General features: G+C 39.7%; 1 protein-coding gene across 1 annotated transcript; it reads right to left on the bottom strand.

The window, feature by feature from the left end:
* Window positions 1-347: 347 nt before the first annotated feature.
* LOC150079453 (zinc finger MYM-type protein 1-like) lies at window positions 348-1,347 on the bottom strand. Its single transcript, XM_090383079.1, has 2 exons — window positions 713-1,347; window positions 348-534 (listed from the first exon to the last, which is right to left on the bottom strand). The coding sequence occupies exons 1-2, from the start codon at window positions 1,345-1,347 to the stop codon at window positions 348-350; spliced, it is 822 nt and encodes a 273-aa protein (XP_090239205.1).
* Window positions 1,348-25,674: the final 24,327 nt, after the last annotated feature.

The raw sequence follows: 25,674 nt of genomic DNA on the forward strand, positions 1-25,674 counted from the left end.
ACGGGATAAATGAATTTACCCTAAACTTGTCTCTTGGAGAAAGTTCGTCTAAGGCTTCGGGTGCTGTCCCATCATTGTTTTGTTTTTTTCGTACTCTCTGCCTTCTTTTGACAGTTTTGTACTCTACATCCGGTAGAGTAAATTTTACTTGCTGTTCAGTTTCATCAAAATTAGCTCGAGTGTTTGATACGAACTGCAATAAAGAGCTGTAAATATTTGCACATGTGCCTCAATGAAATTTGAAAACTTTGGAGTGCCTTGTTAACTTTATGAAATTGATCTAGCAAATGTGTCCAAAGGTGAAGCATGAAAATGAATTCAAATTCTTCCATTTTCTGCAGAAGATTTTAAGCCTGTCGTCTAGTATCTCCTTTTTCAGTTTCATCACAATGAATATGACTTAGGGCTTCAACAATGTTAGCATAACTTTCGCTAATAGCTGTGGTAGCTTTGGCGTGAGCCTCCCATCTTGTGTCTGATAAATGTTTAGGAACTTTTGACTCAGGAGGCAAGAAATTTTTTAGCACTACACATCTTTTTATAGAAGCTGAGAAAAAATAATAAAGCTCATTTATTGTGCCAAAAAAAATTCACTGCATCCAGGCACGAGTCAACTGCGGTTCGACCAACTAGATTTAGGAAATGTCCCGTGCATGGAATAAACTTTGCAAACTTGTTCCTTTCCAGAATGTTTTGTTGGACGCCGTTATACTTTCCAGCCATATTAGCTGCATTGTCATATGATTGTCCTCTACATTTATTGAAATCTATTTCAAGTTCACTGAAGCAGTTCAGTATCAGCTCAGCCATACTTTCACCGGTGTGATCTTTCAGTTCAAAAAAAAAAAAAAAACTCAGAAAGCATTGAACTGATAATCCATCAATAGGAGAAACATATCTAACAATGACAATAAGTTGATCAACATGGGAAACATCAGGGGTTGAATCGACTGATAAACTAAAATAACCTGCTTGTTTGATGTTGCTCAGTATTGATTCTCGAAGTTTATTAGCCATCAACCAGATAATTTCTTCACTTATGGTTTTGGATAAGTACGATGGCTGACCAGTGCCTTTAACTCCATACTCATTTATGTGAGCACACAGGAATGAATCAAATTTGGCAATTAATTCAAGCAATCCAAGAAAGTTACCATTGTTTGGTGAATCAAACGTTTCATCATCTCCCCTAAATGCCAAGCAACGTTCTGCCAAAAGAGAAATCACTGCAATAACTCCCTGCAGTATGTGCCTCCAGTAATCCTGCTCTGCTTTGATTTGCTCTTCGAATTTTGATGTGAGCGTTTGATCACGCTTTCTTGTTAAGTATGTTAGCATACAGTTCATATGATTTTTAGAGTTCCCGTGGGTTTGAACAAGCGTGATGCCAATCATTGAATTCGGTAAAAGCTAAAGCTGTAGTTGAGGTAGTTTGGATAGAGAAAAGTTTGCACACAAAATAGTAGACTTTTCCTTTTGTGGGAGAATACACTAGCCATTCTCGAGGGTAAGTTTCTGCATTTACTTTGGTGGAATAGAATAAATTCTGTGAGCAGAATCGGGCTTGGTATGTTAGCTTCGAATTGGTAAAAGGATCATCCCAGTGCTGACATTCCGATGGAGCTTTCTCAATCCAGAATGATATTTCCTCGTTATTCAGTGTGGTCCATAAACCTACGTCATTGTCTCTGAAATCACTAGTAGCATGAACAGTTGGTACTTTTGTGTCTGCAACGCTAGGGTTTTCGCTGAGATCATTTGCTTTGTTTTCCAAGTCTTTAAGACGGTAATGAACTTGAACTACTTCTTTTGGTGTAACTATCTCGTAGCATGTTCCTTCAACGCCTTGTATTAATTCTTTGGCTGTAGGTCCTGTCACTTCATTGTCGCTTTCTCCAGAAGTTTCTGTACTTGTAGTGGTAGTTACTGACAACAGTTCTTGAAGTTCTTGGGAGGCTGTGTTCTGTATATAAACTGATTGTTCTTCAGTCTGCTCAGTGTAGTCTACTTGATTTTCTTCTGTTTGTAAACACGAATGTTCTGAGGGATTATGTAGGGCTGTTTCTGCCTGCTGTACAAAGCCATATGACGTGATTGGCTTTAAACGCTTCACTATTTCCTTCTGTTCTTTTTTGTCGCTTTCTTCTACTAGCACCAGGTTCATATCGCTTACTCATTATTATTTTCACAAAAAGTCAAAATTAAATATTATTGTGATTCACAGTGGTATAAAAGAATCCTCACTTGTTCACAAAACGCACGCTATAATGACAGACAGTGATCTGAACACTTGTATTGCTTCATAGCTGACTTTATCATTTGATTCCGAGTAGCTTTAAAGCCTCCACGAACTTTACTAAACAGTAAGTACGCACTTGTGTAACTGTTATACAGTCATAGACTCATACGTCACGTGTTTAATGTTACTGAGAAACTGGGTCTAGATAGTAAAATCAAGGATTGAAGGGCGAGTGCATTCGGCACTCCCATCAATGTGTTCCTGAATTTTGGATTTGCGCTTACACATTATTTTGGCCTAGGTATGCCCCTGATTTTTATCGTTACAAATGAAATAAAATTAATGGTAAATTTTTAAATTTTTTTTTGCCAGGAGGCCGAGACCCCCCCCCCCCCTCCCTAGATTATGAGGCCCTGGACTGCAGCCCGCTCAGCCCATATGTAAATCCGGCACTGGCCATCCTCCTATTACCACATGAAAAGGTTTTGATACTATTCATTTTGCCACCTCTTAGAGACGACGGTTGGATGATGTCACTTCTTCCAGGTTTTCATTTTTAAACCAGGTAAGCGAAAATAATCAGAATGAAAACCACTGGAGTGGTCAGTGATACTTTCTTTTATTTGAGCCAAGGGAGAAGAATCGGGGGCACATGCATGAGCAGCATGTGCCCGATTGAGTTAAATTTTATGGGATCTCATAGGCGGATTCCATGAGGTTAAATGCTCCGCCAAACAAACAAACAAAATTCTGTTCGTGTTTGACAAGATTCTAGAGCAGTTGGTGAAGGTGTCGTGCAAGTTCTATAGCCAAAACAGACATTAGGGCGAAAGAACCGGATACTTTGCCTGCAGGATGAGATACACTGATTTACATCTCTGAGAAAGATTAGAGATACTGCCGGACTTGAGGGTTACAGTGCACCCGAGTCCCGGACTAAAAAGGACCTCTCCATTCAGGCCAAAAGAATTTTCCTTCCTGTCCCTTTCTATAACATTAATTAGGGATTAGGGACACCCTGATTAGAGATAATTTTAATCCATCTTTGTGACATTCGGTATCCCTACACCACATCTCAATCTCATCGTGTACAGCAAATTCAGTAGAGCAGAAATCAAGTCAGCTGGAATGAAGAAAAGCAATGAATGATCTTTAGTGAGGAATCATGGACATGGTTCTATTTGAGAAGCAATCACAGAAGGATTTGTGTGTGAACCGAAACCTTTGTGAAATAAATATTTCTGCCCGCTTATCTTTACAAAATCATACAAGCCGAACACCAAGAATCATAAATATGAAGTGTCATCTCTTATGATAGCCGTTCATCACCTCTTTTTTCTTTCCTACACTTCAAGGTTATGTTGAAAGTAAGTGTCTTTCCTTTGGCCACTTTATTTGCTAATATTTAATAAAAGTTAATAAAAACGTAGAGCTTTAAAGCTTTTTTATTTGAAAAACCTTTAATTAATATTTTTAAATTTTATTTTTTAATTTTTCATTCAAAAATGCTTTAGTGACAAAGCACCGAAAAGGTCCTTTAAGGAATATTTCTAATTAGAGGTGTTTATTCTACACTAACGTCGCCATAAATAATATTTTAATAAACAAAATAGCGTTGGTGTCTCATAGAGGTCTATGCAAAAAATAATTCTGTTAATTAGAATTAAATAGAATTTTTAGCCGAAATATTTTTTTTTATCCACTTTCGTTGTTGTACCCATGCGCCAATCAAACATTGCTTTTCATAAAGCACGTCTACTGCAACGCCCTTTTATCGTTCACCAAACTAAATCATCCAGTTGCGTTTATACTACGGGAAAAAAAGTCAATTTTTTTTCCCTTTTTTTTTATACTCTGCTAAGCTCTGGCTAAAAAACGGAATCTCGTGATGCGATATGTGTGACATCAGCACAGCCATTGGTTACCTAGCAACTCTATACACGTATTTTTGTTATCTGTTCATGTATTATGTACGCTGAATGCCAGGGCTGGCGAATTTCCTTCCTATGTAGATTATCCACTAAATTTCGAACACCATTCGGCTTTTACGTTTTGAATTCTTGATATGACCCAAAATTCTAAAGACCGAAAGTAGAAAGAAGAGTTGTTATACCCGAAACAATAGAATTAAATTGTTTCCATGTTATCTGAAAGGTAAACGACAAAAGAAACTTTAATTAACGGAGTTACAAATTCAGAGTAAAAAATAAAAGCGAAAATAACATTTAAATTGTAATCAGAGTCTGTATATAGAAGACAACCTGCCTATTGACGACATTAATGCATTTCTTAAAGCAAAAGCTTCACCGTATTTGTAATTTCCTTCACCCAACAAAAATATTGTGTTCCTCCCACCCCGTTATATTTATTCCAACATTCCTAGTTGCGCCATCTAGTGAAAATCGATAAATAAAGCAAATAAAAATCGTTTTTTTTTTTTTTTTTTAAATAAAAGTCGGTATTTGCTGTTTTCTGTTTGCAGCCGAACAGCTGATCGCAGTGTATTCTGGGATTGAAGTACTGAAGTGTGCGTCCAATTTGCAATGGCTTCGTATCTATAAATATCCGTTTCTAATGAAGTAAATGGGTGCGGACAGCAACCCCCACAAAGGTAGCCCCCCTTCATACACATCCAGTTAACTAACCATCGCCAAGTTTTGCCTGCTCCTGCAACAGACAGAGATTAATGAACTTTGGCTGTCTTTTGGTTCCTAATTTTTGCTTACGCAAACGCAGAAAACACAGAGGTCATCAAGCGGGAAAATGTATTCCTGTTTAGTCAAAACACAGGAATACGTAAAGGTGCGAATGTGATTTGATGCGAATTGAAAAACTGCTGGCATCCGGTTTGCGCATAACGTTTAGAGAAGTATTCTGTTGCCTTCGTTAAAAATTAGCAGACGAAGAAAATAAAATACGAAACTATCGCTAAAATGTAAAAATAATTAATTATTTTGAATTATTGATTGGCTTTGACAGTATTAAACGGATAAGATACTTAAAATATCGACAGTTTATAACAATTTAAACCAAATCAGAGTGATTATAAAATTATACAACTTATATGGAACAGAGATTTGTCTGTGGCCATGATAACAGAATAAAAATGGCTATTTGATTGAGCACTGCCCTAGAAGGGCAAGCCTATAACGTTATCGATGTTTTGCAGCTGGATGGAAAACGGTGTACAGTATTTTCTATGGCTGCTTTGTGTAGCCACGTATCGTATTTTCTACTTTTTTTTCTTTTTGTTTTGTTTCTTTTACGACTAATAGCTGAAAGACGCACTGAACAGTATTGTTTAACAAGGTCACATAAGTCCTTAATGGTAAACGAAAACTGTTTCTATGACACTAAATACATTGGTCATTAGACACACCATATCAAAATACATTTATCGTTAAAGGAACAAAAAAAAAAAAGGGAGGGGGGAAATAAAACTTTATTCGAGTGCGATACTTCAAAAGGGAATTTACTAATTACAAATCCATTTTTGTTCAGTGCAAATATGGCGATGACTACGTACGCTTTTATTCTGAAATCATGCGACAGCTAGAAAAGTTTGTTGTTAACAGGCCGAGGAATATTATAACTTTCTGAATGCATTACAGCATGGACACCATTAGTATCAGAAAATTAAACTATCTCACGAAGGCTCACAAAGAGAATTTTCAACTATTTTCATTTGTTGATAAGAAAGGTATCAAGTCGCGAGGTAATGAGCCCGAGATAACGTGCCTGGTTTTTAATTTGCTATTCGAAACACGAGGGCGCTGCGTTAACTTATTTTTTTCTGTGTGTATTCAACGTCTGCTAAATTATTTATTCCTGCTGTGGAAAGTCAGCGCGATTCTCGAGCTTTTTTTTTTTTTTTTTTTCTTTCTTTCTTTTGTGCGCGCGCACGACATTTGTGACAGCTGAATTTTTATTTTTTGTTTGTTGACAAGAAAATAGAGACAAGTAGTGGTATGGAGGTTAAAAAAAAAAAAAAAATTGATTTCTTGTGCCTAATACGTCGCTCGACTTTTTGCGAAAACAGCGGAATTACCATTTTCTTTGTACGTTCTTCTGAGAGAAGGAAATATGGAAAAGACCATTAGGAATTTAAAATTGAAAAGCAAGCATAAACAAAGGTCGGTTTTTGTCAGTATAAAAGTGATAAGATACTTAAAAGTTTCACACCGTTTGCGACTCAAAAAAAATGCGCTGAATGTCCTGAGGCCTCCATAAAAGATTTCCAGGACCATTTCTGAATCTTTGAAGTGGACAACCCTTACTTTAGATCACGAATTAATTTAGATGTCGTCTTATCTTTGTATACATTTAAATTAATACTTTTATTTAATATTTTTATTTATTGTACGTGGTGGGATTGAAAAGTTCGTGGTCTAAGGCTGTAAATAACAAACAAGGGATGTCCCCCTTCAAAGGGTCGGAAAAGTTCCTGGAAATCTTTTATCAGGGCCTTCAGAGCATTCAGCGCATTTTCTTGGGTTACAAACGGCGTGTAATTTTTCCTTCTGAGCGGCAATTTCCATTTTGGGAATAAACAGAAATCAGGAGGAGATCGATTCGAAAAATAAGGGGTTTGCGGGGTCCTGACATTTAGGGGACCTGACATTTAGCCAAAAATGTCGGAGTAGAGATCTTATCAACTCCAAAGCATACTTAGTTTGATCAACACTAAGAAAAACGGTTTTGGCCACTACTTGCAATAATTACGTACAGCAAATATCTAACCCACGAATGCGCACAGCTTTGGAGTTCTCTACCAGCAGATGGATGGCAGATTTGAGTCACTGCAGAATTGGCTCCAATTTATGATCTCTCGCGCTTTTATTTGTTTATTCGCGATGAATAAGATAAATAGTTTATTATATTTTAAAAAAGAAACCTTTTCGTCGCTGTCATACGATGATAAACTTCAAATAAAACCATTAGATAAACCTCTACCTTATTTAAACATCATGGAATTCGACTGTATCATAAATAAATAAAACGCGATAACGGATGTCTTCATTATCATTTAAAATCTGGGTCAAATAAGATGCGCATCTAAAATCGTGTCATTGGGTCCTTTTAAGCGTGGTACACGGACTTAATTGTATCCACCAGACTCTCAGCGGGACTTAGCTTTCCGAAAATGTTTTGGAACTTTCAATCACCGACTCTCTTCCTGCAATACAAACAGGCTACTGGACTGCCCTCTCTAACGATCCTTTCCTCCCCCCCCCCACCACTGCCAACAGTGTGTCTGTGGGAGCAAGAAAGATAAAAAGGATTGAGACGGGAGGTGTATGTTTAAGCGGACATACCAAGAGCGAAACTGGTTTCAGAATTAAATCGCAGCTTTTACGACAACTGCTTTTGTGGACTCGGACGAGAGGGAGGAAGGTCGGTGTTTCAATTGTAGCGATTGTTCGTGTCCTCAGACGCTGGTGCAACGGAAAAGTTGTCACAATTACGACACCGAGGACAATTGGGTTTCCAGGCGGACCGCGGACTTTAATTACGAGTCGCCCTATTAGGTGTTTGCCGTGATTAATGACGTTGGGCCCGTAGCGAGTGCAAAGAGGGGTAAAGTTTTCTAAACTGATGCTCGGAGCACGGAAACAGAAGAGGGGAGGAAAAGGAGAGGTCAGATAACCTGAACAACCCTAGAGGACTAATGCAATGCCCAGTAATAAGCATCGCCACTGGAAATTGGCGACGCGCTAATTCTCAGACCGAGTTTTTTCCCTTCGTGTAGAAATAAGCGGACTGCACGGCCTATCCGAAGTTTTTTCTTTTTCAATGAACTGATTTCGCTTTTAAGAATGTTTGTTTTCGCTAACTGACTGGTAGAAGTTTGTTCATTTAATCAGTTCGATTGCATTCTTAGAATTAGTGATGGGCAGAATGAATGGTAATCGAGAGATTTCAATAATCGAATGAATTCGATTGTATCATTCGATATTCGAATAAAATAATTCGATTACATCATTTTATTTATTTATGTATTTTTATTTATTACCATAAACATAACGTCATTCCTAAAAGGACATTCGAATGAATAATTCGATCATATCAATCGAATGAGATGATGGAATGGTTTGTGATGAGTATCCTTCCGTCGATATTCCTGGATACACACCTCAGACAGAAGATAGTGACATTATCTGCTACCTCTCGCGGTCCTTAGACTGGTCCTGAGGCGGGATCATCTGCTGACACAGATTAACCTGTGTGGAATCTTTATATCTTCCCTCCACCTCTTTTTAATTCATGTTTTTTCCTTTTGTCCATCTATTATGTGTTGTGTTTACTTTTTTATTCTTTCCCTATCTTTTCTGCTATTCTTTCCTCTATTATATTTATTCTTGCTGGCACCAGCCGTACACTGGTGCTCGATTATTTTATTTTATTTTATTAATATTATTTTTTTTTCGATTTTTTAAAATTTAATTTATTTTATTTCATTTCATTTATTCATTTTTACTTGTAATTTTTTAAATTCCTTTTATTTTATAATTTTTATTACTTTATTATTTTTATTTTATTTTATTTGCTCATTTTTCGAATGGTTTGGGCATTCAGTACGTGGTACTCCAGGTTTGCTGCGGTTCGCGTTCAGTTGTGACCCGCCTCCTCGTGGCGTAGACGGGTATCAGGACGCATCTACTTGGTTTTCGTTGCTTTCTGGTTGCAAAGTGGCCAGAAACAACTAAACAACATAACAAACATAGCACTACACACACACTTCTAGCCTTTCTGCAGAGTTTCAATATCATCACAGTGCACCACGGCGGAGTTGAACCAGCGTTTGGGAGCCGCCCTACACAAGATACTATACATGTGTACATGGACACGCCTCCCAAAATACGGTAACCAGCAGATCCGCCGGATTTAAGTCCTCCAGACTTTTCCTTGTTGTATTTAAGGTATTCTTGTTTTTTAAGGCGGTCTCCAGGGTTCCCCTATGTGACGTAGTAGCGTCTGAAAAGCAAACATGCCAAAGCCAGCAAGTGTGAATAAGTGTTAGTGTGTTATGTTGAATGTTCAGTGCCAGCGCCTAGCAACTTAGCAGCCAGGGAGCAGCGAACACCTGGTCCACTGCCCCCTGACTCCCATCCCATGCCACGTAAAGGCGTAACAGGGACCCCCAACAAGTAAAGACTCTTAGTGGGATAACAAGAAAACTTGTTATCCTAATAAATAAGGAAACATGAAATGGAAGGTAGAAAGCGGGAAGCAGTAATTGTGTGACACGAGCCATCAGTTAGAGCATTCTTAAAAGGACAATAAAGAAAACACCAATCAACTCAAGACCAAAAGAGAAAAAAACATCTATTATTCACGCTAAGCTAGATACAGAGACCCAAGGATCTTGTCTCATCCACAATCTACAGCTTGGACAAACCAATCAACAAACCCTAGAAGGATTTTCTGAGTTCCACAATCTACAGCTTGGACAAACCAATCAACAATTCGCACAATGCTTCTGTGAGCCAATGGCGCATACATGGAAGACAAATCCAATCAAGTCTCACATAGAGTAGCTAAGTATCAGCAGTGCAATACACATAATACGTTCTCAATAAAATAACACTGTCGAAACCAATCATGACAAGCCAAACAGACCGCGTATTACATGTTATTAATTTAAACTATATTTGAGAACATCTTCTTGCCGTGTTGAAGGATTTTTAAACTAAGTTCGTTTAGGTTTATTATTATTATTGTTATTATTATTTTTTTTAAACTGAGAACAGTCTATTCAGTGTATAGGGAAGAGGGGGAGGGGTAGCGCTACTTTACTGCAGCCATCAACGGAGAGTGTCTGTGATTGCATCACTCACTCTCCAGAAACGAATTTTTGCTCTCATTAATCACGCAGATTACTAATCCCTCATTCCCTTCTTAACAGTCTGTCTATCGCACCGCCACGCGCTGTATTTATTAATTTCCCAGATCATCCTTTTCTCACACAATATCTTCATTTCTGAGTTCCACACCAGACGTTCCTAAAACTTTGCAAACATGGCTTTCTTCTAACCGCGTACACGCTATAAAGTTATCTTTAATTCTCAACCTTCGACACTTTATTTCACGAAAACTCATTAATTTTCTCGGTTGGGTGGGGGGGGGCGGGAAGAGTGAATTTGCAAGTTCTTTGTATGGCGCACGATTAGCCCTAGTCTTGATCAACCATATTCAGTGAACGAACAACCGCGCACATTTATTATATACAAAAATGGCGAGCCCACTTTTTAAAAGTTGCTTTATTGTTGTCAAAAGCCTGAATAGTTTTCCTTTTGCGTGCTTCTAAAATAACTAGAAAAATTTGAAATTCTAAAATCGACTTCAAAAGTTTTGAACTTTATTTTATTGTTTATTTTTTTTAGTGGCAATATAATATAGAAAAAAAAAAATCTAAATGAGGTTTATTTCAAACAATAGGCTGTTATAATTGGCTAAAAGGCCTTAATTTTCCTTCTCGGGTGGGGTGGGGGAGAAGGGAGATCTCGCGAATCTCGCCGTCTACAAGACCCATTATTGTTTAACGGCAAGATTTTCAAGAAAACATGTCCTCCCTGACGCGAATATCTTCCACTGCCCTTTTAACAATACACAGGGTGGTCAAATTCTAACTTTTGACCCTTGAGTTTCTTGATCAAAGGTCAAACCTGCCAGACCAAGGTGTGTTTTAAAGAACAAGTAAATGATTTAAGTAGATGTGTCGCAGATTTGGTTTCGATCTGTTTCTCCTTACTCATAACTGTCTTCCCCCTTTTCTTTCCCTCATAAGAAGGAAAGGGTGGATCCTTGCCGATTTTTATACAAAAAAAAAAAATCTTGCATTACCCTAAAACAGACAAACCGACCTTCAGAACGCGTTTACGATAACAACTGGAGCATTATGGCGCTTGAGCTGCCGTTACACTAATCTAAACAACCCAACAATTTTATCTAATTCCTGCATCCCCCTCCTTATCTCTTCCCATTACTTCCACTACTTTTTTCCCCCACAGCACGCTTTTTTGCTGTCTTATCGCAAGCCTATTGTTCTTACATTCCATTAGGAGGGAACGTTTTTGTTTTCTTACATTGCAAGAAAGGCATCTTTGCTTTTCCATTTGCTGGATAGCATTTGTTACCCAACACGCCTAAAAGGTACTCGACCATTCTAATGAAACCAAACGAAAAACTTGGGGAGGGCCTGCCCCCCCTCCCCTCCTTCTCCTTCTTCTCGAGCTTCCACGATGCTAATTATAGTAATGACGAGGATCTGTCTACTTACATCTCCTCACAACTTCGTCCGCTCTGCCGAAAACAACTGCAACACTAATACTGTGACATTAAGCGCGAGCGACAACTTAATCCCCGGCCAATGAAAAACTCATGATCATCTTCTTAATTTGGTGGCAAGTAAAGCTACTGGGAAACACTTACTTGTGCCTCCACCTCCAACTTTCCCTGCTAATGAGTTTAACTCTAATTTCCGGATATTTGTTTCGTGTAAATTTAACAACTCTTTTTTAACTAACCTAATTTACTGTCAATTGTGCTCGAGAGCAAAAACACCATCCATTTTATTCTTTGTTGCCTCGAAATTGGTAATAACACGAGAAAGATTTATTTGGTCTTTTTCTTCCTCTCATTTTTTGCTACTTTTAACACCTTTCTTATGGTTTCCAAGTTTGTTTTTTAATTCCTTTTTTCTGTAAACAAACTGCAAAGAGAGATTTCTTGTTCATTAGCCACCCTCTTACATTTTAAGCCCATCTGGAGCATGCGCGCAAATCAAAAATTCTACATTGGTGTTTCATCTCTAACTTTTCCATCTTCTTGATATAAATTACAGCTCGTGTTCGCCTTCTGCAAAGATGAAAAAGTGGAGACTGCAATTTGGAGACATTCTCGATCATTAACTCTGAGGATACACTTTCGCCAATGAACAAAGCCAAGACGAGATAATCGCTCATCGTCTGTTACTCCAACGTTTAAGAAACACATGAGAACTTGAAGGGTTAAAGACTGTTCTTGAATAGCAAAAAAAAAAAAAAAAAGAAGTTCGTTAATGGATTTTTAGTTAACAGCGAAATAATTAAGTGGTGAATGTCGAGTAATAAACTCGCGAGCGTTGTCAGAAATCGGTAATTTCATAAAGACAGAGATAGCTTGTTCTTCTCATAAACTGCGCCGGTCGACGTTGGTCGGGCGTGCTGTCAATCAAGCAGCAGATGGTTTGGACATCATTCATTGCTGAAGCAAAACAAGCAAACCGACTGTAGAATACTTAAAAACAAACAGCAACATTCACTGTTCGTGATATTGACAGGTTATAGCGACAAACTGTGCTATGTTACCTTCTAGCGGCGATATATATCTTACAACATAAAAAAAAAAAAAGAAAAAAAAGAAATTGGCTTGAAATATCGATCACCCAAATAATGGACACTTAAAATGAAGTGCGCGTGCCTTTCTTTTGCGCTGCAGCGTCAAACATGTTTTTTTTTTTTTTTCTTGTCATTGATTGGCTCGTAATAGACATGAAGAAGTTTGCCTTCTGTTAGTATTAGATTTGTTTAAAAAAAAAAAAAAACGAATAACCAACATGCATACGAATATATGCATGTTGTGCATGCTTATTTAACCGAAGTAGCACTATGTTACTAAATATGAATGGTTGCCACAGTGCCTGTGTGGCTACATTGTTTATTTGTTTACATATAACTACTGAATGAATAAACACGAACTTAGCGATCGTTAGCTGTTATAGAACTCGTACACTACAGAAGTGAAACGAATATAAATATATATTTTAATTGTTAGCTTTGCTGCCAAATGCTATGGACTGGGCCAACCGATAGATAAATGCAGACGACATGCTGTTTAATTGGCAAACTTCCAAACCACAAGGGCATCTTGTTAGGCACAGATTATTGGAATCTCTGATGTGCTCTCCTTTTTAGTCTATAACTGCATGATATACATCCCTGTTGACTTTCTTTTATGTTGTTTTTCATCCGTCGATCTGATCACAAAAGGCCATTTTAAATGATCTTTATGATATCTGTACAAGTGTACGTACAAATATAATACACGACTTTGTACATACACCTGTACAGATATACACTCAGTGATCTCTGAATTATGACCACTCCATCCGTAATGGCCTATGTCGCATAGCTCGTAGAAGAGCTTCCTGAGCTAGAGCAGTGGTAATCTGCATCTGGTCGTGCAAGTCCATGTGATAAAAAAGCAGTTATGGGACGTTATGAAAGATATCAGGGAGTTTCAAAAGGGCATCGTTGTGGGGAATCTCGGAACGTTTTATCGGTTGCTCACGACCCACTATTGTTAAGATGTACCAAGAATACCGTCGAATGGGTCAAACCACCTCCCGCCGACATCGCAACACAATATGGGGAATGCAAGAACAATAACCCAAATGACAATGCGCCGTACATTCAGACGTATGCGGTTCCACAGCAGACGACCCGAGATACATCCTCTCTTCACCACTGATTATCGTAGACGGCGAATGCTGTGATGTCAACAACTTGCTAGTTGGACAGTGGAGGGCTGGAAACGAGTCCTGGTCGAATGAGTTCAAATATCTGGTGCAACACGCCGATGGACGCCTGCGTGAGTGGCGTAAGCAACGCGAGTCCATGGACCTATCGTGCATGGTGTCCACAGTCCAGGTAGGTGGCGGTGGTTGCTCAATATGAGGCATGCTTTGCTGGTACAAAGAATCTCTGGTGCATATGGACCAACGTTTTCACTTGTGAGGTCTACCGGCAGCTCTTATTTCAGTGTTCGAATGCTGCAACTCATTCAAGGACGGTAGCGAAAACATGGACAATGAAGCGAAGGTCACAACTGCAATCCCTTCTGCAACAATAGTACGGTTAATGAACTGATAGAGTAACAGAAGAATAAAAGAGAGCGAATTAACATTAAAACTTAGGTTGGCGCACGATGAGTGCCCAACCAGATGTCGCGAGATGAGAGTTCGCGTATCATCGGTTCTGATTGGGCGTTTTCGGTTGGTGGAAGGCGATTTTTTTTTTTAAGTGCATCACAACCGCCGTTGTAAAATGTATAAAATGGGTTTCATCATTTTACTCCCAAATGGAAACGTTCCAGTATGAAATGGAGACCATCGAAACAATTCCATTCTGGTGATGGGCATAATTTAATGATTAATAATCGATTATTGAAATGATCGATTTTATGCAGATTAGTCGATTACGTAATCGACAACAATACTGACTAAAAAATTGGGCAATATCGGTAATCTGACTGCAAATGTGTTGATAGAACTGGGATGCAACGTTAATCCCATGCTACTTCCGCGCTTGATTTAAGTCCAGTGATTTAAACTCACGTGATTAAGCTGACATGATTAAGCTGACTTCGTGTAATCTAATTAAGGTGATCTGTCGAAGTAAATTATAATTTATCTAAATAATATGGCGTTATATTATTTCGTAATGAACGTAATAATACTTCAATTTTTTATCCAATCCAGTGAGCCACCAGAGCAGTTAATGCAGTCTACGTTGTCCAGGACGCTAGTTCTTTTCTTATGGCACGAGACCTCACGAAATATTGTTGCTCGCGGACTCACAAATCTTCAAACCGACACTGTTTGTTATAATGTTAATATTATTTTGTTAACATTTTATTGCGAATTCACAATAAAATGCTCCTCATTGTGCAACCACTGCTGCAAGGGACGAGTTTTTTCCGAACCTGATGAGCTTGCATATTATTGATTGGCAAGGTTTCTCCATAACTGGGTAAGTATACACAAGGGCGTCTCCTGTAATCAAAAGCAAACGTTACTTAGAGCTGGTTATTGCCCATAAATGTCTAAAAACGAGTCCCATAAACACCGTCTCGTTCAGTTAAGTTGTTTTCAATGCAGGATCAGAAAAAACCATTTCTTCTTTAAAAATAGCTGTTCTGTTATTAATTCAATTCTTTAACTCCTGCAAGGTTCATGGTTGAGACGCTGCAGATCGGCGTTGCTGTTCCAACACAAACCACAGATGCTCGATGGGATTGATGTCTGGGGAATTTGGAGGACAAGGCAATACCTGGAAGTCTTTCTCATGTTCCGCAAACCAGCCTCGAACAATCCGCGCGGTGTGGCATGGCGCATTATCCTGCTGAAAGACGACACCGCCAGAGGGGAAGACCGTTGCCATGTAAGGGTTGTACCTGGTCAGCAATGATGTTTAGGTAAAGTATATTTAAGGTCAAATGCACCAGGGGTTTCCCCATCTTACTTTTGTGTGATGATACAGTTCGCTGTAAAGGCCAGAGATCTAAAAGTGTATGGATCTTGAAATATGTGGTGTCGTGTACCGTTGTTCTTCTGGCCATTTAGCTGCCAGGCTCCTGCTGAGGCCCGATGTTGTCCCACTTTCACCCCGTGGAGGCAGACCAGGTACCTAGTAGTTTGCATTTACTCTGGCAGGTCCTGCCACTTATTTTCCTGAGATTTCAGTGGCGAGGACCTAAAAAAATAAAAAATAAAATAATAATAATAATAATAAATAAATAATAATAATAATAATAATAAATAATAAATAAATAAAAAATAAAAATAAATAAATAAAATAATTTTTGCGTGTTGTATGTTGATCACATATATATTTCCTGGAATATCATCGGTTTGGCTGAAACAAGAAGAAGAAATGAATCACTTATAAGTTTATCAAGTGGAAATCTGCTGTACACCAATGGAAACAGTGAAAGGAGTGAAGGTGGAATTGGGTTTCTGGTCCATAAAGATTTTAAAAACAACATTTTGGAATTCAAAAGTACATCACCAAGAGTGTCAAGACTAATACTCAAGATTTCTAAGAGATACAAGCTAAAGATTATAATGATTTATGCACCAACATCGAGCCATGATGATGAAGAGGTTGAAGAAATGTACACTGAAATTGAGACTCTTCTAGATGAGCAGAAAACCCACTACACTATTATTATGGGAGACTTCAATGCTAAGGTTGGAAAAAGACAAAACAGCACAGAAAGGGGAACTATAGGAAATTTTGGAATTGGTGAAAGAAATGAAAGAGGTGAAAGACTTGTGGAATTTGCAGAATCTCAAGGACTGTCAGTAATGAACACTTTTTTCAAGAAACGGGTGAACAGAAAGTGGACATGGAAGAGTCCAAATGGATTAACTACTAATGAAATCGACTTCATCCTCACTAACAGAAGATATATTGTGAATGATGTTACCGTCCTGAATAAGGTAAATGTTGGAAGTGATCACAGAATGGTAAGATGTACACTTGATATAGATGTAGGAAAGGAAAGGAAAAAACTGACTCGAGTAAATAATACAAAGGTCTTTGAAATAACAGAGGAGGAGAAAAAGCAGTATGTACTGGAACTTAAGAACAAGTTTGAGCTTCTGCAGACTGCTGAGGACCAAGATATCGACGAGGAATATTACAACTTTTTGAAAGTGATAAAGCCCAAGAAACCTATAGGGAAAAAGAAATCCAAAGAAGAAAAAATTAGTCAAGAAACACTTGTCATGATGAACCGAAGACGACAAATGAAAAGCAAGAAAAACACTGACAGGGAGAAAATCGAGTATACTGAGTTATGCAAAGCCATTAGAAAGAGACTCAGAGAGGACATAAGAAGATTTAACACAAGAAAAGTAGAACAAGCATTAAGGGAAAACAAAGGATTTAAATCAGCAGCCATGAGCAGTAATACAGAAAGACAAATGATACTGAAACTGAAGAATAGCGATGGTGTACTTATAAACAGCAGAGAAGGCATAATTCAAATAGCAGAAGACTACTATAGAGAATTATACAAGGAGCAGGGGAATGATGCCAGCAGTGGGGAAGATGGATTGCAAAGTAGCAACACGTACGACATACCCAATATTCTTCCTGATGAGGTAGAGCATGCATTGAAGAAAATGAAGAATCAGAAAGCCCCGGGGGAAGATGAAGTTACTGTAGAGTTGTTAAAATTGGGAGGAAGAGACATAACACAAAAACTGGCAAGGTTCTTCACAAAGTGCATTAGAAAAGGTGTGACGCCTAAGCAGTGGAATAATGCAATCATAGTTTTGCTGCATAAGAAAGGAGATAAATCAGAAATTGGAAATTATAGACCAATTAGCTTGCTATCCCACATCTACAAGTTGTTCACAAGGGTCATTACTAACAGATTAGAAAGAATACTGGATGAGAATCAACCGAAAGAGCAAGCTGGCTTTAGGACAGGATTCTCAACTATGGATCACCTTCATGTAATATCACAGCTAATGGAGAAAGCAAATGAATATAAAATACCATTATGCCTGGCATTTGTGGATTATGAAAAGGCATTTGACTCCATACAGCATAAGGCAATGTTTTGGGCACTGGAAAGACAAGGCATTGATACCCCATATATTATGATTTTGAAGAAAATATACGAGAGTGCTACCTCCTTTATTAGACTAGACAAAGACAGTAGGAAATTTAAAATTGAGAAAGGAGTTCGACAAGGAGACACAATATCTCCGAAGCTGTTTACTGCTGCCCTTGAGGAAGCTTTCAGAAGATTAGACTGGTCGCAGAAAGGAGTCAATGTGAATGGAGAGTACCTAAACCATTTACGATTTGCAGATGACATTGTGGTCATAAGCCATGATCCCAAAGAATTAGAGGAAAATCTTAATCAGTTATGCACAGCTAGTAAGGATTTTGGACTAAAGATGAATATGGCTAAAACAAAAGTAATGATGAACAAGTATGCCACAGAAAGGGAAATAATGATTGAAGGAGCAGTAATTGAAAAGGTGGAGTCATATACTTATCTGGGACAAGTTATTAGCTGTAATAATGATAAATGGCTGGAAGTCAAGAGAAGAATAAATTTTGGATGGATAGCATTCAGGAAATATAGTCACATACTGAAGAGCAATATCCCAGTTTGTCTGAAACGTAAAATAATGGACCAATGTATACTCCCCATCATGACTTATGGAAGTGAAACTTGGGCACTCACCAAAAGAATGGAAGAGAAGCTGAGAACTACACAGCGAAGAATGGAACGAATCATATTGGGAATAAGACTGTTAGATAAGAAGAGAAACACATGGATTAGGCAACAAACTCAAGTAAAGGACATTCTTATCAAAACTAAAGAACTAAAATGGTCTTGGGCAGGACACATAGCTCGAAGACATGATGACAGATGGACTAAGAAAATAACAGAATGGTATCCAAGAGGAGCTAGAAGAAAACCTGGAAGACAAAGGCGGAGATGGATAGATGAAATTCATGAGTTTGTGGGTAGTAAATGGATGTCCAGTGCTCAAAACAGAAGGAACTGGAAAGTTGCTGGAGAGGCCTTCATCCTGCAGTGGATTGAAAATGGCTGATGATGATGATGATGATGATATTTCCCGGTTTGAAGGGGTTGCGTTTGAGAATTTAATGGTCGAGGAGCGGGCGAAATAATTTAGCGAAGCTAGAATTTTGGTGTGGGTCTTGCTCTGCTGTACAGATAGAGTGGGGAGGTGATTGAAGGTTGGGGGAAATAGCTAGGAAGGACTGGGGTAAATAGACTAGACGATCCCAGCATGTGTCAGTGGGGTATGCCCAACCAGAGAGAAAGATGTGAGGTGGAAGGGGGAGGCAACAAGAGGGCTGTCGCCTCCCCCTTTGCCAGAGGGGGGAGGAAAGTGTGCCTGGCAAGGGAACAGGCACAGGTCACCATATGGCCCTGCATGTCTCCTTGAGTCAGGTCCTTGGTTGGGTCTGAGTTTGTCCAATCCACGTGTAGGTTCCTGTCTGTGGTTGTCACTTGGCAGCAGGACAGGTCCCTTATTTAGGTTTGTAGTTGTGGGTATTTAGTCCAGTCTGTGTCTCTGTACATATGTCTCTGTCTGAAGTCATGATCATTAGTTGTTGGATCCTAGGTCCATTTGTTGTATCCGAGTTTGTCGAGTCGAGGTGTAGTGTCCTGTCCGTAGTTGTCACTTAGCACCAGGACAGGTCCGTTAATCAGGTCTCTGGTTGCGAGTGTTTGGTCCAGTTCGTGGTTACTTAAGTTTATGTTTGGGTCGAAGTCTTTAGTTGCTGGATCATTGTGTTTTTCCCGTCCATGGTTTCTGTTTACAGCAGTGTTACTACTGAAACTGTCCATTCCTATGGTTGAGTTAACAGGTTCCGTTCATTGTTTCTTCCTGGGACGCAGTTCCTTTGTGAACTATCTTGATGGTGACTGTCCATGCACCTTATATGGTTGTTTGCAAAGTCATATATTGTGGGCCTGGGAATCGCTATTGTGGCTGTGGGGCTGGAAGAGTATGCCTTCTATGCATACTCTTCCAGCCCAAAAAGACCATGTGCAAAGTATGCCAGTGCTTTGTAGCTGTGTTCCTCTTCCAGTAAGCGTTCCTCTTGATTGTCTGGTACATAATGTAATTTCGTAATTAGTTTGGCATCGGAGGTTTTCATAAAGCTTGCAGTGGTGCATTAAATGCTCCCACATTTCCACTTAGCCACGATGACAGAGGGAAGTGTTGCTCAGTCCAAAGGTCATAAGTCCGAATCTGATGGCGCCATGGCAAGTTAGGAGGTACGTGGCCAGCAATCCTGAGGAGAGCCAACTTGGGTATTTTGGATATACGGCCGAGACAGTTGGGAGGAATTTTCGCGTTATTTGTCCTTTTTGTTGAATTTTGCCACCATGTTTGCCAGGTTTGCTGGAGATGTACAGTTAATCTTCTTTACTCTATTTTCGGGTCGCTGGTTATATTTAGTGTGAAATTTAGGTAGGTATCCGGTATGCCTCTGGAAAGGCTGTAGAGAAGTCCGCTGCGTATCACTTCCAGGTCCAAGGGGAAGGCACCGGTGAACACCTGGAGTGAGTGTGTGCTTACTGTGTTGCAAGCTCGTGAGGTAGTCAGCAAGATGTACCTCTGTATAGTTTCTAGTTTTCTTTTATTAGTTGGGGTGGTTGCTTTCTTGTACCATACCCGCGAGGCATAGAGGATGACTGGCAGGAAGGTTTTGTGAAAAAGAGCAAGGGTTTTCTTCTTTATGCCCCAGTCCTTGTGGCTGATTCTTCCAAATAGTGACGAGTAATTTCTGAGATAGTTAAGGTGGGGGGTGAAGGATAGGCTTCTATCAAGGACAACCCCGAGAAATTACATTTCTGTGGTCAGCTTGACGGTGATTCCCTGTACTTTTATTTGGGGACGGGTCTCCTGGTGTCCAGTGTTTCCCGAAGTAGGATCGAGCTTGTCTGAATGGATGATATCTTCAAGTTATTTTCTTCAGCCCTTTGTTGTAGGGTGGCGAGCGCCTGGTTTGCTGTGTTTCCAGCTGTGCCCTGGAGTTTTCGTCAGCGTCAGGACAAGGTTGCCCGCATACGCCTGGGAAGCTGCATTTCCGAGTTTGAGGAATCCATCCAGGACCACGTTCCAGAGCAATGGGCCCAGGACGGAGCCTTGTGGGCATCCTCTGTAGATGCGTCTGGTTATTGTACAGTAAGGAGTGGTGACTTTTACTGATCTGTCGCACAGGTAAGTGCTAATGTAATTATATAGTTTACTTAGGAGTTTGGCTTCACGGAGCCTGCTGAGGACGCTTGGCCACCAGAGGGTGTCAAACGCACTGGCGAAGTCAATCGCGATGGCAAGAAAGTATTTGCGGTCTGTTTCTGTTGCAGCGTTGATGATCCTGTGTAGGGCATCAGTATTCTTTTCTAAATCCAAATTGTTTGGGTGACTCTAGGCCTGCGTTTGTGTAGTGCTTCTCTTAAACGTCAGAGTGCCTGGAACATAGATGACTGGACCCAGGGTATCCCAGCAGAACATCGCCCAAAGCATGACACCGCTGTCACCAGCTTGTTTTCGTCCCACGGCGCATCCAGGCGCCATCACTTCCCCAGGTAAACGATGCACACGTACCCTGCCGTCCATATGGTACAACAGGAAACGTGATTCATCGGACCAGACGACCTTCTTCCAATCATTCAGGGTCCAGTTTCGATACTCGTGTGCCCATTGTAGGCGCTGTCACCGGTGAACCTTGGAGCGGTCTGCGGCTATGCAGTCCCATTTCAGCAGGGTTCGATGTACTGTGTGTTGTGACACATTACTACCATCACCAGCATTCCAGTTACCGGCGAGTTGTGCCACAGTCTCCCTTCTGTTGCCACGTACCATCCGGGAGAGCCTTCACACCTCGAGCATCGATGAGCCGTGATCGTCCAACACCTCGCTGGCGGTTCGTGGGTTTTCCTTCTCCGGACCACTTTCTGTAGGTACTAACCACGGCTGACCGTGAGCATCCCACCAGCCGTGCCGTTTCGGATATGCTGTTACCCAGTCGTCTGGACATTACAATTTAGCCTTTGTCGAACTCGCTTAAGTCCGCTGCCTTTCCCATCTGAACAAGAAGAGTAACACCGATTAACGGAGCTCAGTATCAGATGGTTTTTTTTTTTGCCGTGTCCCGACCCGCGCACGCGCCGTAGTTCACCTGCAGTTGCTTCGATTTGCATACATTATGACCAGCGAGTCAAATCGTTGGTCATAATGTTTTGGCTCATCGGTGTATAAAAGTACAAAGCGATCCAAAAACAAGGAAACCTAAACTTTTTTCTTGTATATAATAAATAAGATACACTGTATTAACCAAAAGTATTCAGACATAAACAGATAGTTGCAAAAAAGCTAGATTTAAAAATTTTATTTTAATTCCAATTTAATACGCTTTTTAATCCCAACGGCCTCCGTAGCCAAGAGTAGCACACACTCTTTGAGTAGACCGGGGTTCAAGCCCCTGACTGCTGAATATGGTCGATCTGCCAACCCGCACTGGACCAGTGTGGCAGATTATGGTCCGTTTCCATCAGCATGAATTGTTGAGGAGGCTTCCATCCCGCAGTGGGTTGCTAATGGCTGCGGTTTTTTTTTCTTTTTTCTTTTATCCTACTGGGTATTAATACTGGTTGCGGCCTGTGTGAGACAGGGCTAATCCTGCTGGGTATACTTTCTACCAGCCTGAAATGAGTGTTGTTCAGAAGTCACTTTTATTATGTCTTCAAAGGGCCCTCGTGGTTAGCACAGTTGGTAGAATCGTCGTCCTCTCCACACCGGGTGGAAAAGACTTGAGTTGGAGTCCCGATACAATAGAATAGAATACAGGCACAATAGAATTTTCTATGGGCCTTTTTCACAACGTAGCAGAGGTAGTCGGTCTCTGGCGAAGGTAGCATGGATTTTTCTCCAGGAAAATTGGGTTTTTTGTCCAGCAAACAGAAAATCGACCTCAGAACACACTCAGTTTAAAGACTGAACAATACGGCCTTAGTCGCTGATGTTTCTAAAACCCTACTTCTACAACAACAATTCTTCAAAGCAGCTGTCAGAGTCACTTTGGAAGAAGGCTGTTTTAGTTGTAGCCTAAACCTGTGCTCCATCTTGACCCATAGGCGTTTAGTGGGGTTGGGGTACGGGCTCTCTGGCCGTTATTTCAACATTTCGACGTCATTGTCCAACAAACGGCCCTCGCGGGTAACACAGTGGTTATCGCTGTCTTCCCATACCGGGAAAAGCCCTGAGTCAAATCCCACCAATAATCGGCAAATTTTATGGGCTTTTCCCCCCACAACATAGAGTTTATCGGTCTCAGGCAAGGGTTGCAGCAATCGTGGGTAGCATAGTTTCATTAATACCGTCTTTCCCACACCTTGTAGAAAAGTCCTGAGTTCGAATCCTGTTAATGACACAAGGATTTTTTATGGGTTATTTTCTCAACATAGCTGAGTTGGTCGGTCTCAGGCGAGGGTAGCATGGTTTTTGTCCTGGAAACTCGGGTTTCTCCTCCAGCAAAGAGAAAATTGACCACAGAATACATGCAATTTACAGACATTATATATGACGCAATATGACCTAAGTTGCTGATACGCCTAAAACTACTACAACAACAGCAAACCGACCACTACCGGCAATTACAGGCACAATATACTGACACCTCATAGTTGTTTTTGCGCTTTAGACACACCTAACGTCAGCAATCCTGTGTGACCCTTGGCTGTATGGCCTGAAATGTTGTGCTGATACTAAAAAGTCCGAACTAGATCCAAATCAGCTGAAATCGCCCCTATCATCAGAACATCTCCATTAAACTATACGGTCGAGACGATACACTCCAACAGGAAGCACTGTCCAGGCAATCCCCCACACCCGGACACTTCCATCAGAGCGAAACACTGTAGCCAGATTCGTCCCTTCACTCCAGGCATCTCCTGCCACAGTGCTGGAGGCTAAAGTTGGCCTTGCACGTGAAAGTTTAGCACAAACCGTTCCTGTTTCATAATTTTCTAAATGAAAAACTTCGTGGTCAATTTCTGAAGTTAAAATGTATATGAGTTTTTGCGCTGTTATTGGTTTTGCACAAGATCTGATCCAAAAGTAATGCTACGGGTATCATCATCATTTGGGACTACTATTTTTGTTGATATGCAACCATCTGGTATTGTTGATATTACGCCATCTGTTACGCAAGTTTTAAACTGTACAGTGTATTTGCCAATTTCACAAAATGTCAAAGAATAGTCTCGCAATCCGAAGGAACGGAGTCAACTCAGAATATACGGTACTGAAAAAGTATAATATCTATTTTTTTTATTCAAATTAATCAAATAAAACTTTAAACTAATGAAAAAAAATAAGATTATGTAATTAGTGCAAAAATGTTCAAAACAAAAAATGCATTCTTTCACGTACCTTAATTCTATAGCAACTTGTTTAAACTGATAAATGCTGGATAGCATTTTAAAAATGTAATCTGCGTGTTTCAATTTTGATTGCTATGCAAATCCATGAAGTTATTACATACTTCTTCTTCTTCTGGCGTTATAAGCCAGGGTGGGTCTTAGCCTTCTCAACGATGTTCCACCAGTAATCCCTCCCAGAAGCCAAACTTCTCCAACTTCTTATTCTCATGATCTTTAAGTCCCCTTCTACGTCCTCCATCCATGTTTTCCGCGGTCTTCCTCTTGCCCTCCTACCAGTAGGTTTCCATTTCATTATCCTCTTAGTTGTTCTGCTGTCATCCATTCTCATAACATGCCCCAACCAGGCAAGTCTCTGGTTCTTCACAAATCTGACGATGCCCGCACCCTGAATAAGATGGTCAAGTTCATTCTGATCCTCCAGGATCCATCAACATCTTGTACGTTGATGGATCCTGGATTTATTACATACTAGTAGGTATAAAAGGTATAACTAACTTTATTTTGGTAGAAGAAGAACTCTTTATTGCATACAAGAGTGCAAGCATCGGATTAACGGGATTCGGATTATCGAGACTGCCGTATATCTTAACTTAAATAAAAAAAAAATGATAGCTAAATGGGTTCCACGACTTAGTTAAACCCTGTACTTTACCTATAAATATATACATAAATAGCGCAGAAATACTACAATTTATTCAATTTTACGTTATCCAAATATATGAACACCATAGTAAATCATAGAAAATTTCTATCAGATTAATAATAGCTGTAAATATGCAGGAGATGAAAGATGATTGCTTATAAATCTCATCGAAAACCCCCTACATAATAATTAGATAATGATGCTCGTATTTTGCAGTAATTGCTAAGTGACTGTCGCTTAGCAACCATGCTTCATTATTGATGAGCCATCTGTCGGTTAGAAACAAAATAATAACAAAATGCAGTTAGGTATTCCCTAAGCGCCATTTTTAGAACAACGAAGAAAAAAACAAAGGAAATACATCCCTTGTGTGTGTGTGTGTGAGAGAGAGAGAGAGAGATATGCTGATTTGCTCTTTGTTAGGCTTGCTACTGCACACGACGTGATCTTCACAAATGCACTGGACATTTTTATGTCAGCCAATGACCTTACTGACCTCGTTTAATGTAACCCGGCTAACAAATAAATATATGCATAATGTTAACGAGCCTTACTGGTAGAAGCACTGAAAAATGCAATTGTAATTTCACATTAAATTGTGAAACTAGTCACGGATTAATGACATATATTAACTTCGATAAAATATAAAGATAATAAAACAAAATAAAAGAATGAAACAGGTCTGGACAGAAATGTTTTGGGTTAACGTGTCACAATATCCCAGTGACCTACAACATAGCTTAAAAATAATAGCTACCTTTTCTAAAAAAAAAGTCCGAATAGAAGGCGATCTATTGAATTTTTTTTTTTAACACTCCTTTTCTGTAAGCTTAAAATATAGGCAAAATCTTAGCGTCTGACGTTTATTACCCAACTTGGCAATTGGCCAAAATTGGCTCTACAATATATTTGTTTTAAATACCTGCTGGTGATCCTTTGGTCATTTTATTGCTAGCTCAAAGTAGTTCTTGCTGCTTTTTCTCTATTCATGAACCGGGCTTTTTATGTGGAT

Source organism: Mastigoproctus giganteus, chromosome 10, assembly GCF_048544385.1.
Source record: "Mastigoproctus giganteus isolate SK-2022 chromosome 10, ASM4854438v1, whole genome shotgun sequence".
Lineage (NCBI taxonomy): Eukaryota > Metazoa > Arthropoda > Arachnida > Uropygi > Thelyphonidae > Mastigoproctus > Mastigoproctus giganteus.